This window comes from Arvicola amphibius, chromosome 4 (genome assembly GCF_903992535.2).
Source record: "Arvicola amphibius chromosome 4, mArvAmp1.2, whole genome shotgun sequence".
NCBI lineage: Eukaryota > Metazoa > Chordata > Mammalia > Rodentia > Cricetidae > Arvicola > Arvicola amphibius.
Window position 1 is genome coordinate 61,961,873 of NC_052050.1, and position 14,377 is coordinate 61,976,249.

At 56.6% G+C, this 14,377-nt stretch overlaps 1 protein-coding gene across 1 annotated transcript in view; it reads left to right on the plus strand.

Moving 5' to 3' along the window:
* Positions 1-13,058, plus strand: part of Obscn (obscurin, cytoskeletal calmodulin and titin-interacting RhoGEF) — a 142,391-nt gene extending 129,333 nt beyond the window's left edge. Inside the window, 23 exon segments of the mRNA XM_038326509.1 lie at positions 1,401-1,513; positions 1,823-1,991; positions 2,129-2,207; positions 2,314-2,514; positions 3,202-3,262; positions 3,683-3,760; positions 4,030-4,202; positions 4,392-4,418; positions 5,310-5,462; positions 5,560-5,605; positions 5,974-6,051; positions 6,341-8,303; positions 8,920-9,000; positions 9,185-9,277; positions 9,378-9,545; positions 10,165-10,287; positions 10,435-10,605; positions 11,153-11,237; positions 11,434-11,673; positions 11,878-12,101; positions 12,307-12,382; positions 12,575-12,724; positions 12,881-13,058. Coding sequence (XP_038182437.1) covers positions 1,401-1,513; positions 1,823-1,991; positions 2,129-2,207; positions 2,314-2,514; positions 3,202-3,262; positions 3,683-3,760; positions 4,030-4,202; positions 4,392-4,418; positions 5,310-5,462; positions 5,560-5,605; positions 5,974-6,051; positions 6,341-8,303; positions 8,920-9,000; positions 9,185-9,277; positions 9,378-9,545; positions 10,165-10,287; positions 10,435-10,605; positions 11,153-11,237; positions 11,434-11,673; positions 11,878-12,101; positions 12,307-12,382; positions 12,575-12,724; positions 12,881-13,058 — 4,730 coding nt within the window.
* Positions 13,059-14,377: the final 1,319 nt, after the last annotated feature.

Below are 14,377 nucleotides of genomic sequence, written 5' to 3' on the forward strand. Positions count from 1 at the left end.
TGGCAGAGCAGGTTGGCCCACCTGCTCTGGCTTCGTGGCCTTGAAGAGTTGGCTCTCCAACACACTTCTTACAGGTTCCAGCCCAAGCTGGTGGGCAGGGGAGGGAAGAGGGACCCACCCTAGAGCCTAAGGGAGAAGTCTGGGGCCTCTGCCCATACATCTGACCTCACAAATAGGGACATTAGGGTTACCATCCCGTCCTGAGGCACAGCTGCCTGAGAGGTACAGAGTCAGGGTGCCTCACTGAGCAGAGACCACCCTACCTTGACTCCAGGGTGGAGGGAACAGCCTGGCCAGGTGCAGGAACAGGGCAGCTGCTCTTGGATGTGCACAGCCAAGTCATCATGGAGACCACGCAGAGGACCTATGTGTACCAGGCTGCTGATACAAGTGCCACAAGTATGGAAGTGGGCCATGCAGAGGGGGTGCACCCATGCCATCCAGTGGGGGTGCACCCATGCCATCCAGAGGGGGTGCACCCATGCCATCCAGAGGGGGTGCACCCATGCCATCCAGAGGGGGTACACCCATGCCATCCAGATGGGGGGTGCACCCATGCCATCCAGAGGGGGGTGCACCCATGCCATCCAGATGGGGGGTGTACACATGCCATCCAGAGGGGGGTTCACCCATGCCATCCAGAGGGGGGTGCACCCATGCCATGCAGATGGGGGTGCACCCATGCCATCCAGAGGGGGTACACCCATGCCATCCAGATGGGGGTGCACCCATGCCATCCAGATTGGGGGTACACCCATGCCATCCAGATGGGGGTGCACCCATGCCATCCAGATTGGGGGTGCACCCATGTCATCCAGATGGGGGTGCACCCATGCCATGCAGATGGGGGTGCACCCATGCCATCCAGATTGGGGCCATACCCATGCCATCCAGATGGGGGCTGTACTCATGCCTTCCAGATGGAGGTGCACCCATGCCTTCCAGATGGGGGTGTACACATGCCGGGCGCTAGAGGCGTTTTTATGAGGGTCTATGTCACATGGCATGCCTCAGCCCACGTTCCCCACCCTCCTCTTTCTGAGCAGCCCCTTCCCTCTTTTCTGGGAAGAGACCACCAGCAGCAAATGTGGTTACCTGCAGGTTCTAAATTCGAGAGAGCTTTTTAGCATTCTGCCTGCTTTGGCTTGACTGTCCATGTGATTGCTTGGCTGGCTGAAATTAAGGCAGGGGAAATAGAGGCTGGAATGAAGAAAGACCTTTGCGCCCGCTAGATGCCCAGGCAGTGAGGTGGTTGGGGTCCCCGTCACCAGGGAAGGAGGTGGGCTTTCTGGGCCCAGGAACACACACCAAGGCTCCACTGACCACAGATGTACTGACTGTGCACCTAGGGCTGTGAAGCCTGAGGGGCCACACATGGGTTCTCTTTCCCCCTCTCCCAGGGGCCCCATCCATGCAGGTCACTATTGAGGATGTACAGGTAGAAGCTGGTGACGTGGCACAGTTTGATGCTGTCATTGAAGGCAACCCACCTCCCACAGTGACCTGGTACAAGGTAAGAGGAGGCCCAGGCTGCAGGGGGAGGAGATAGGCTTTGGGGGCTGGAGGGTATGGGTGCATGTATACATTAAACCACATGGGCATATTGGGGCTCATGCACCCCACCATGCAATCTGCAACCCCCACTCCATGGCCCCACCCTGCTGTCCTATCCTGTACCTTCCCATGCCACTTCTGGCCTGCACCTGGGGCTGGGCATACAGCAGGTATTGGAAGCGCTGTTCCAGGAAAAGTGTGCGGGTCCAGGTGCAAGTATCTCCCAGGACAGGCTGATGGTAGCCCGGCCTGCCTCTCATGTGTTCAGGACAGCAACCAGCTGATGAACAGTGACAGGCTGAGCCAGCGGCAGGATGGAACTAAGTATTCCTTGGTGTTGACTGACGTGGCTCCAAACGACGCTGGCGTCTACACGTGCTTTGCCCGTAATGCAGGGGGACAGGTGCTCTGCAAGGCCGAGCTGCTGGTCCACGGTGGTGAGTTGCCTGGCTCCTGCCCGGTTCTGGGTGGGGTACAGGGACCAGGGAGCAGTCCCCGTCATTGTGTGGGAGAACAACCGGGCCAAGGCTGTCATCACTGCCTGAACTGTACATAACCTGTGCTTTGACCGTAGGGGACAAGCTAGACTCAGAAAAGCAAGTGTATCGGAGGAAACTGCATTCCTTCTATGAAGTCCAAGAAGAGATTGGGAGGTATGGCTTCCCCATCTTCCCCACAACCTGCGGTGCTCCCAAGGACTCCTCTTCCACCCTCAGCATGACACCTATCGTGGTTCCCTCTCTCCCTCTTCTCCCCCAGGGGTGTGTTTGGTTTCGTGAAAAGGGTTCAGCACAAAGGGAACAAAATGTTCTGTGCTGCCAAGTTCATCCCCCTGCGGAGCAAAACTCGGGCCCAGGCATACCAGGAACGAGACATCTTGGCTACGCTCAACCACCCGCTGGTCACTGGGCTCCTGGACCAATTTGAGACCCGGAAGACTCTCATCCTTATCTTGGAGCTGTATCCTGCACCTGGACCCTGGGAGAATCCAAGAGACATCGGGTCCCAGGCTAGGGTTGGAGTTACTGAGAGTGGGGTCCCTGGGCTTGGGCGTTATAGTGACAATTACTAGCCACACATGTGAGCATTCCTGTTCCTGATGTTGTGACTATGTGTGACAACAGCTCCAGATCCTATAAGTTAGTGTGTCGTGATTTGGGGAGGAGGGCACTAATCCTGAAGGTTCTCAGCAAGAATAGCCTGGGGTTCCTCTCACAGGTGACCTCTTGCATATTGGAGAGGATTTTCCCATCCCAGCTCCTCTAGATTTCCGTCACTGTCATAGGGCTTTGTTTGAGGGTCTTCTGTCCTGCATGATCTGGCTGCCCTGTCATTCCCAAATCTGTGTCTTGGGATCCTGGAGAAGGGGTGTTTAGTGTGGGCTTTTGCAGAGATGAAAGGGTACTGCTATTCCAAAACACTATTGCCCAACAGCCTGTCCCCGGGGTCTTTCTGAAGACCACTTTCTCAGGGATGGTAACCAGCTGGGACCCTGGAGGTCTCCATTTCACCCTCTTTTGCCTGAGAACCAGCACCGCTAGATCTAGATTGCAGGAGCGTCAGGCCCTGCACACCTCTCTGTGAGTATAGGTGCCCAGGAGTCAGGCGGGTTCCAGTCAGTTGCGGCTTCTCCTTGACCAAGCTGAGGTGCTCATCTGAAGAGCTGCTAGATCGCCTCTTCAAGAAGGGTGTGGTGACTGAGGCCGAGGTAATCATCTTTACCCTCTCCTTGCCTGAATGGGGCCCTAGGGTCAGTGTCTCTTGACCTAAGACCCTTGTAGCTTCCAGGGTACCCAGACATATCCAGCTGTCTCCTACCCCTCCCGGCCGTATCTGTCCAGCTGCGCTGGTGGTGCCCGCTCCTCCCTGATTTGAACAGGCTGCTGCTTCCTACCTACGCAGACTCAGCCCATCTTTGGGGACTCCCCTCCCCAACCCTGGGGCTCACAGATTTCCTGAAAGACTTTCTCAGTAACCTGTCCTGTGGGGCCTGAATTAAGAGGGGGAAGGCTTGACTACAGGGGCAAGCAGGAATGTAATAGAGGAGGAGGAGGCCGAGGCTGGCCCCTCACTACCCGAGCCAGCCTCTTAGGGCTGGTCCCCATTTTAACCAGGCTTTTTACCACAGGTCAAGGTCTATATCCAGCAGCTGGTGGAAGGCCTGCACCATTTGCACAGCCATGGTATCCTCCACCTGGATATAAAGGTACTGACCCCAGGGTACCTCCAGAACTCAGGGTGGGGATAGATGGGAGCCTTCCTGTGCTTGAGTTGCAGTGAGCATAGAGGACTTCCCAGCCCCCGGGGAAGGGTTTGGATCAGAAGGAGTAGAAGAGGTGATGCCGGGTCTGACCTTGGGGCTCCCCAGTGCCCTTTGCTCCAACAACTTTTCAGTGCTCCCCGAGGTCCAGAAGGAAAGGTGTCGCCTCTCTCATGACACGTAGCCCTCAGCAACTCCCCAACTCTGCCTGACAGCCCCCCAACATCTTGATGGTGCACCCAGCCCGGGAAGACATTAAGATCTGTGACTTTGGCTTTGCCCAAAGAATCACCCCTTCAGAGCCACAGTACAGCAAGTATGGCTCGCCTGAGTTCGTGTCCCCAGAGATCATCGAGCAGAGTCCTGTGAGCGAGGGCTCAGACATCTGGTAAGTGGATGGACCACAAGGAGGGCTGTGCTTCTGTCTGTCTTCTGTCTGTCTGTCTGGCATCTGAGGATTCCCTGAGCCTCTGACTCCTATCCCAGTCCCAAGCTCCTCCAGCCCCCACAAGCACATCCCCTGCCTGTGGGCCAGGCCTGGTTTGACTCACGGTGTGTGGTGCTTTCATTCTTGCAGGGCCATGGGCGTCATCTCCTACCTCAGGTGAGCGGACCCTGCCCTGTTGCCTCTTCCAAGCTGACCCCTCCATGTAGGCCACACACACTGCTAGCCACTGCCTTCCTAGATTAGCCCCGAGACCCAGCAGGCGGCTATTTTGAGACCAGGCAGGAGGCCAACCCTGATAAAAAGGTTTCCTTTAACACTTCTCACTGACAGCCAGCTGTCACGAGGCAGAGCTTAGCCACTTCCCTGCAGCTCTGGGGGCTTGCCCATGGGACACATAGTGGCCATTGCTGCCCTGAAGGTGCTAGTGGTATAGCCTGAGCTTGGATCTCCTCTGTGGGCTGAACCCTGATCTCTACCCTGGTAAATGTTGGTCCTACTCTAAGTTGACCTTGAATCCCATCCCCTTCTGAACCTGAAGTTCTGCCTCGGATTGAGGCTGGGCGCCACCTCAAACTGACCTTCATACCTGGATCAGCTTGAACCCAGATACGTCCCTCACATTAAGGCTAAATCCATATCCTAAGCTGAAGCCCTGTCTCCCTCCTATTTTGAACATGAGTCCCCATGTCAGGATAAGGGCAAGTAACCACCCTAGGATGAACCTTTATCTCTACCTGGGTCAGAGCCAAGACACCTCTTCAGGCTTAGGTCATATCCCCTCCTCAAGCTGAGCCTTCTATAGGACAAGTCCTAACCCCCACCTCAGATTCTTCCTTGATCCCTATCTCAGCCTAAGCCTGGATGTACACCCTAGTCTGAGTCCTGAGAATGGCTCTAGGCTTTGCCTGGTTCCCTGCTCCAAGCCAATCCTGGATCGCTGTGGTCCAGCCTGAGGCATCTGCTAGAGCCCTCAGGTCTAGATGAGTGTAGTGCATATCCAGCCAGGGACTCTCCTCTAGAGTCAGTCTTTCCCTTTCTGGCTTTCAGCCTGACCTGCTCATCCCCTTTTGCTGGAGAGAGTGACCGTGCCACCCTGCTGAACGTTTTGGAGGGGCGGGTATCTTGGAGCAGTCCCATGGCTGCCCATCTGAGTGAGGATGCCAAAGACTTTATCAAGGCCACACTGCAGAAGACCCCCAGGTGAGTGCACACCTGTCCCTTCACCTGCCCAAGCTCTGGTCACCCTGTCATGGGACCACTCGACTGACTAGCCCACCTGTTTTTCTTCTTCCTCCAGGGCCAGGCCTAACGCTTCCCAGTGTCTTGCCCACCCCTGGTTCCTGGTAAGTAAGCCCATCTTGGACTCAGCTCCCTGCTCTGCAGAAAGGGAAACGAAGGCCAAGATTTCTCATCATCATGGATTGTTCTAGCCTGTTGTCCCAGTTCAGAGGACATCAGTCCCTTCATATGGGCCAGAGGGTCCTGGACCCTCAACAAATTGCTAGGCAGCTAGAAACAAGGTGTTCCTTCTGCTTTTGTGGGCATCTGGGTAAGGGACTTGCCCTCAGAGTGTCTGAGTGGAGGAGGTCCTGAAGCTTGCAGCGGGGGCCAGTCTGCTGCCTCTGCCTTTCTGGGCCTGGGCATCCTCAGAGGGACCCCACCAGGGTACCAGTGTCTCTTTGTCACCATGGCCACTCTCCTCCCACTGCAGAAATCCATGCCTGCTGAGGAGGCCCACTTCATCAACACCAAGCAACTCAAGTTCCTCCTCGCTCGAAGTCGCTGGCAGGTGAGTCCCCTTTCCCCAGGAAAGAGGCGCTGAGGCCAGGGAAGGGAGCCTGAATCTAGCTGTGTGTGCCGTAGGCCAGGAGCACAGGACTCAGGCTGGTCTGTTCCATGCTTCTGGGTTCCCTTGAGTGTGCCAGGTATTGGGGGCAGAACAACAGAACACCAGATGCGGAAGACCCAGATGCCCTGGGTAACCCCGCTGGGCCCCCTGGAAGCATAGAGGCAGTGGGCACCCCACCCCTGCCATGCCCAGCCATGCCCAGTGGATGTTCCTCTGTCCTCATTTCCAGCGCTCCTTGATGAGCTACAAGTCTATCCTGGTGATGCGCTCCATCCCTGAGCTGCTCCAGGGTCCTCCAGACAGTCCGTCCCTAGGAGTGGCCCGGCACCTACGAGGGGAAGCCAGTGGCTCCTCTAGCTCATCGTCTTCCTCGGACAACGAGCTGGCCCCCTTTGCCAGGGCGAAGTCACTGCCGCCTTCCCCTGTGACTCACTCCCCGCTACTGCATCCGCGGGGCTTTCTGCGGCCTTCAGCCAGCCTCCCAGAGGAGACAGAAGCCAGCATGCCCCCTGCTGACGCAGCCCTGTCAACATCCCCCCAGGGTGCTGGACCTCCAGCAAGCCCAGGTTGCGTGCCCCGACACACTGTCATCAGCAGCTTGTTCTACCAGCAAGGTGGCGAGAGTTCAGAGCGTTCAGAGCGTGGGAGCAAAACCTTGGGTGCCAAGAGGCACCCGGCTCGGAGGCGGCACCTGCTGAAGGGCGGGTACATCGCAAGGGCCCTACCTGGTCTTCGGGAACCACTGATGGAGCACAGTGTGTTGGAGGAGGAGGCTGCTAGGGAGGAGCAGGCCTCTCTGATGACCAAGACGCCCTCCTTTGAGACTGCCCTGAGACTACCTAACTCCAGTACCCGAGAGGTCTCAGGCCGAAGCCGCTCCCTGGACCACAACCCACCGGACACCACTGGCCCCTCTCCTGGGGAATGTGGGGGGCAATACCTCTTCCCACCCTCCTCAGGGGTGACTCATGAAGCCACTGCCAAAGACATGGGGCACTCAAAGGGGTTCTTGCAGGGGTCTGCCCCCTGTTCACCTGCTAAGCAAGAGGGCTCTTCCCAGGGCAGCTGTAGAGGGAAAGCACCCTCTTCCTGTCACTCTGACCTGGGTTCTGGCTCCCAGGAGGGGTGTGGCTCTCCATCATCACAATCGCTTGGCTCCTTACCTCCACAGTCTTTGAATAAGGACCTCTTGACACCCTCCCTCTCAGGACAGCCTCAGGCAGCCCCATTCCCAAGCCAAGCAAGCCCCTTTCCTGGTTCTAAGGAGCCTCAGGATAGCTCTCTACAGGGAAGGCCCTGTCCGGGTCCCTCCAGTTTCCCAGGGCCAGCCTCCCAAGTGGGTGCCTCCCTAGATACTGAAGGCTTGTCTGAAGCTGAAGACACATTTGACCTCACACCCCCCCTGCCGCGGCCTCAGGAGCAGGCCACCACCCGGAAGTTCTCCCTGGAATCCCGTGGGGGCTATGCAGGGGTGGCAGGCTATGGCACCTTCGCCTTTGGTGGGGATGCAGGGGGCATGCTAGGGCAGGGTCCTCTTTGGGCTAGGATGGCCTGGGCTGTGTCCCAGTCCTCAGAAGAGCAGGATGAAGCTGGGACCGAGAGCTCTAAACCTCTAGACAGCCCAGGGCCCATTGCTGAGGCCAGTGGGGTTCCCCTAAGGACTTCTCCGAGCTTCCCCCCATGGCAGGAAGTTGAGCAGGTTTCCCTGGTACAGATCCGGGATCTGTCTGGTGATGCGGAAGCAGCTGACACCATCTCCTTGGACATTTCTGAGGTAGATCCTGCCTACCTCAACCTTTCTGATCTATATGACATCAAATATCTCCCCTTTGAGTTCATGATTTTCAGGAGGGTCCCCAAACCTGTAGAGCAGCCAGAGTCACCTGACTCTGAAACTGAGGCCGGCCAAGGGCTGGCAGACTTCCTAGAGGAGACGGCGTGGCCCTGGCCAGGAGAGCTGGGCTCGCATACTGGCTTGGAAATCACAGAGGAGTCAGAGGAGCCAGAGGACCTGGAAGCATTGCTGGGAGAAGCTGCCCTGGGCAGAAAACGCAAGTGGTCCCCTTCCCGGGGCCTCTTCCAGTTCTCTGGGAGGTGCCTGTCAGGGGAGGAGCCTGTGGAGCTCGGGCTGCGCCAGAGGGTGAAGGCTTCCATGGCTCACATCTCCAGGATCCTGAAGGGCAAGCCGGAAGGTGACCTTCCCCGACATCTCTCATGTCCATGTGTCCCTTGTGCTGCACCCATGGGGCTACTTCATCCTCTTGTGCCGCTTCAAGTCCCATTGTCCGCCTCCCTGTTCTATGCTACCCACACCAACTGGCCTGACTTCACAGGACTTGGCTCAAATTCTAGGATCCTCTCTGCAACCATGACACCCCTCCCTGACACGTAACAGCTGCAGGGGCCTGGAGCCAGCAGCAGGGTCAGACCTTTGGGGAGAGATAGGGTTCATGGATCAATTCACCAGACCCCAAATCTCTGGCCCAGGAGCCACTCCAAACCCAGACTCTCTGACAGGCCCTCAGTGACCCCATTTCCCTTCCTCTTCAGAGCCTCCATGGCCTCTGGGTTTCCTGACACTGGGCCCAGCCCCCAGGTACCCTGAAGCTATCTATCTATGTCCTGTGCTCAGGCCTGTGTCCTGTATGCCTGTAGCCGAGGGAGGTTGGTGGTGGCTTCAGCAGCTTAGCTCTGGCTTCCCACATACTTTCTAAGGTCTTGGCCTTTCCCCTGGCCGATTTCCCAGGTTGGGGAAGCTGATGCTGTCTTGCTTCTCCCCATGAGCTCCTGGCCCTCTTTCTCCTGCAGGTCCTGAGAAGGAGGAGCCCCCCAGGAAGAAGGCGGGCCTGGCTTCTTTCCGGCTGTCAGGCCTGAAGGGCAGGGACCAAGGTGAGCAGGGATCACAATTGTGGGAGTCCAGTGTGGGTTTCTGGTGTAGAGGTCTAAGTCATTTTGGAAGGCTTCTTTTGAAGCCGAGGGAAGAGCTGAGCAGGGTCTAGCCTGGGCTGTCTGGTCAGGAAGTCTCCCTCAAGGCTCATCTTACGCCCCCTCTCAGCACCGTCCTTCCTAAGAGAGCTTTCAGATGAGACTGTGGTCCTGGGCCAGTCAGTGACACTGGCCTGCCAGGTGTTGGCCCAGCCAACTGCCCAGGCTACCTGGAGCAAAGGTAAGGAGCTGTCCCAGAGACTGGGTGCTGGATTGGTACAGTCCCAGTGGGATGCTGTGGCTGTCCTGGGGAAACCAAGGCTGACTTTGTTTTGACACAGATGGGGCCCTCCTGGAGAGCAGCGGCCACCTCCTCATCTCGTCCACCCTGAAGAACTTCCAGCTGTTGACCATTCTGGTGGTTAAAGAGGAGGATCTGGGTACATACACCTGTTGTGTGAGCAATCCGCTGGGGACAGCAGTCACTACCGGTATCCTTCGGAAAGCAGGTGTGTAGGCCACACCAGACGTCTCTGCCAGGCCAAGGAGGCTGGGCTGGGGGTTCCAGGAACCCTGATCTTGATTAGTGAGCAGGACGTTGCTGGCTTCTTATGTGAGGGTCCATGCAACTGGGACTCGGAGGGAACTCAAGGAAAGTCAGAGGTAGATAAAGCTGCTAATGTCATCTTGTGCCGATCAGAGAGCTTCCTCTCCAGATGGTTCCACCTCATTTTCTTGTACTGCTTTTTGAATTGGTTCCTGTAGCATCCAAGGGTGTTTCTGGAGCAGTGAAGAAAGGGACTGTTGGCCTGCCTCTGGTACCCGTCCATCACTGGGTGGCCTGTATGCCTTAGGCTAGGGCACTCAGAAGAGATGAGGCACTAACCAGAGCCACTCCCTAGGGTCTTGAGTATGCCCGGTGAGGTGCCAGCTGAGAGAGATCGTGACAGAGATAGCCAGGCAGATATCCCTGCATCCCCACAGCCTCTTCTCCTCATCCTATCTTGAAACCCCTCTCCAGAACCAGTAGAGGGTCGGCCCGGCAGTTGTTGAGAGTGAGATAGGTGTGGCCAGAGATTTCTCCTTGTGGGTTGAGCATCCATGCTGATCACAGGGTTGCCCTTGCAGAGCGCCCCTCGTCCTCTCCACGCCCAGAGATAGGAGAAGTGTACACGGATGCAGTGCTGCTGGTCTGGAAGCCCGTGGAATCCTGCGGCCCAGTGACCTACATAGTGCAGTGCTGTATAGAAGGTACAGGCTTCCCGAGGCTTAGGTCTCTGTGCAGGGTTGACACGGAGAGGCACTGTGGGTGCGTCTGCTCTGTGTCTGTGGGTGGCCTCAGGAAACGGGTTCCCTTGATTTGCCAAGACTGCTTCTCACTCTCTCCTGTGTGGTCAGGAGGCAGCTGGACCACCCTGGCCTCTGACATCTCTGATTGTTGCTACGTCACCAGCAAGCTGTCTCGGGGTGGCATGTATACCTTCCGAACAGCATGTGTCAGCAAAGCAGGAATGGGCCCCTACAGCAGCCCTTCAGAACAAGTTCTCCTGGGAGGGCTCAACCACCTGGGTAAGCTTTGGGGTGGATGGGGCAGAGAAGGGCGGCCATCAGATCAGGCATAGACACCCTCTTACCCATGGATGATCTACTTGCTGGCATTCAGCATTCAGAGCTTACACTCCCTGGGAACCCTAGTATCTTCCTGTCCCCCTTCACTCACCAGCTCCCTCCTCGTGTTACCCCGGGAGTTGATCATGGTTGATTTTTACTTCTATGGGTGCTGTGTTTGCATCTGATGGGAGATTGGAAATGGCTGGTGTAGACTCCAGAATGGCAGATGTCATTTGATTGATTGCTATCTGGCTCCCCCCTGGAATGCCCACCACCATTATCACACACGCAATCAGTCAAGATGGCAGACTCTGCTACGATCCTCCCTTGTCCAAGTTTCTCCTCCATCGCACACAAAATTGTTCAAGAAATGAGGGGTCAAAGTGCATGGGAGCTTAAAGAAGGGCCACATTTCTGGGGTCTGGTGAGGGACTATGAGAGATGCGAGGGACAGGGCTACCTGGATGTCCCTCCCTGACTAGGTCCCCTATCTCTCCTTCTACAGCCTCTGAGGAAGAGAGTGGCCGGGGGAGGCCAGCCCAGCTGCTCCCCAGCACAAAGACCTTTGCCTTCCAGATGCAGATCCGGAGGTGCAGGGGTGTCTGCAGAGGGTGGGAGGGTGGGACGGTCCCTTAACTCCGCCCGCGGGCTTTTCATGCCCAGTGTCCCAGTGCAACTGCCCAGTACACCTGTCACTGGCCCCTTACCTTATCTGCTCATTGAGCTTGGTCCCTGCTGCTCTAAGTGTGGGGACTCCTCACGAGCACCTGTGTTTCCTTTACGCAGGGGCCGCTTCAGTGTGGTACGGCAGTGTAGGGAGAAGGCCAGTGGGCGGGCGCTGGCTGCTAAGATTGTCCCCTACCGGCCTGAGGACAAGACAGCTGTGCTAAGAGAATATGAAGCCCTTAAGAGACTGCATCACCCACATCTGGCCCAACTCCATGCCGCCTACCTCAGTCCCCGGCACCTGGTGCTCATCCTGGAGCTGTGCCCTGGCCCTGAGCTGCTGCCCTGCCTGGCAGAGAGGTGAGGGGTAGCACGGGTTGCCTGGGAGACAGGCAGGCAGGCAGATGTCTCTGGGAGAGACCGTGAGAACTGTGACCACATCAAGCAGGGACTCCTTTTTGGCTTTTGCCAGGACAGTGTATTCAGCCTTCCCCATGTGTGCCTAGCCCTGGCAGAACATCCCCACCTGCCTTGGGCCCATCCTGAGCCCTCTGTTCCCCCTAGGGACTCCTACTCAGAGTCTGACGTGAAGGACTACCTGTGGCAGATGCTGAGTGCCACCCAGTACCTGCATGCCCAACGCATCCTGCACCTGGACCTGAGGTCCGAGAACATGATGGTCACTGAGTACAACCTGCTTAAGGTGGTGGACCTGGGCAACGCTCAGAGCCTCAGCCAAGAGAAGGTCCCACCCCCTGAGAACTTCAAAGACTACCTAGAGACCATGGGTGTGTATGTGACTCCCGGTCTGTGGAGGGGGGGGGGAGCTCGTCCCTAACTGGCTTCCCTCCCTCCCAGCTCCACTGACACCTCTCACATGCTGGGCATCTGGGCTCAGATGCCTGGCATGTCACCTGACTCCTCCACTGACATCCACCACCTGACCCACCCAACTGTGTCCAACCACCTGTGTCCACCCATGCTCCTCTGCAGCTCCGGAACTCCTGGAAGGCCAAGGGGCTGTTCCACAGACAGATATCTGGGCTATTGGTGTAACAGCCTTCATTATGTGAGTCCCTCAGGCGTTTGGGGAAGCTGTGCTAGGTGGGTGGAACAAGCCCCGCCCCCCCCCCAGCCCTGTGGATCCCCACAAATACATCCAGAATTTGGTCCCCATATGCCATCATTCATTATGGTGGGCTTGATGTCCCTACATCTCTTATCCATCTCTGAGCGTCTCCTGTGCCTCTCACCCACGCAGGCTGAGTGGCGAGTACCCTGTCAGCAGTGAGGGGACTCGTGACCTGCAGAAAGGCTTGCGCAAGGGACTCATCCGGTTGAGTCGCTGCTATGCAGGGCTGTCTGGAGGTGCCGTGGCCTTCCTGCAGAGCTCACTGTGCGCTCGACCCTGGTAAGGAGTCCAACCTGTGCTCTGCCCGCTCTCGCGGGCCCTGCCCACCGTGCTGGCCTCACCCACCGTGCACCCTTCCCTCTCTGTTTGTTTTGCCCTACACCCCGCCCTCCCAGCCTAACCCTCAGACCCTGGATGGTTCACTTAATGTTTCAGGGGCCGCCCATGCGCCACCACCTGCTTGCAGTGCGGGTGGCTGACAGAGGAGGGTCCCGCCGGTTCCAGACCCACGCCCGTGACATTCCCCACCGCACGATTGCGCGCCTTCGTGCGCGAGCGCGAGAAGCGACGGGCGCTACTCTACAAGAAGCATAACCTGGCCCAGGTACGCTGAGGTCCTGCTCTGCAGGGCAAGATGTGCCTAGCCACAGGAGGACACCTGCGCCAATAAAAGATGCAAAACAGCCAAAAGTTTCCTCATTGAGTCACCTTCCTGGTGTTTGGGATCTTCATTCATAGAGTTTTGGAACTTGAGAATCACAACTTGTGTCCCAAGTCATATCCAGTCACCCATCCTCAATAAACCAATTAAAATGTGGCTCCATTGGGAAGAGGGACAAAGAGACATAGCAAACCCCTCAAGTCTCTCTTCAGCATCGGAAGTAAGACTTAAAGTTTAGAGGGCCAAGGATAATGCACATCTCAGCAGTGCCGGCCGAGACGTGGGTGGTCTCGTCCATCCTGGCCATCTGGGTTCCACCTACATCTTGTGAAATGCTCTGACGGGTTCACAGAAGTGTTTGAAATCTTTTCGGAGATAAGTGGCCCCTCTGGATGGTGCCTTTTTCTGGGGTGGGGGTGGAGGGATGGCAATGACTCCTATTTCTTTAGGGTCTGTTGATAAAATTGAGAGACACAGGTGCTTCTTTAGAACATTATTGCTGCCAGACTGGTAACAATTGGAGCAGACCCCCCAGGAACCTTTGGCTCCGGAAGCCTGAAGTGGTATAGTGATGGTCTCATATCCTGTTCCTGTATTTCTGTTAATCTTTGGGCCTCAGCTCCTCGTTGTCACAGAAGCCCATGGGCCCCTCCCCTGCCCCAGTGTGCAGCTGTGACCTGAACATCTTGGTTGTGTCAGTTCTTGGTCAAGAGATCAATCAGGAGGCACTGCTGGGGCTGAACAGATGGCTCAGTGGTTAAGGGCACGGACTGCTCCTCCAGAGGTGCTGAGTTCGGTTTCTAGCAACCGCATGGAGGCTCACAACCATCTGTAATGACATTTGCTGCCCTCTTCTGGCATACAGCTATACATGCAGACAGAGCACTCCTACAGAAAATAAATATTTGAGTAGGTAGGAAGAGTACCTCTTGGCCATGAACCCCTGAGGTCTTTATCTAGGTCTTGTCTTGGGATTGCTGGTTCACAGCCATGGTGAAAACAACGCCATCCTTCAACATTACCTATACTGTGTGTGGCCTTGGATCCCCTGCTTTTACATATGGATGTTCTGATGAAGTCGCCCCATTGCATTCTCACGAGAGACTGTGGTGAAGAAACCCATCACTGCCTCTTCTCAGAGCAGGAAAAAAAAATTCCCCTTGGCCAGGATCCAAAAAGCAGTTTTACTATCTCCCCAGAGGGCTGACCTGAGGGACCTCCCCACAGGGCCTTGACTCGCTAAGATCCTAATGTCCAGTAGCAGCACACTA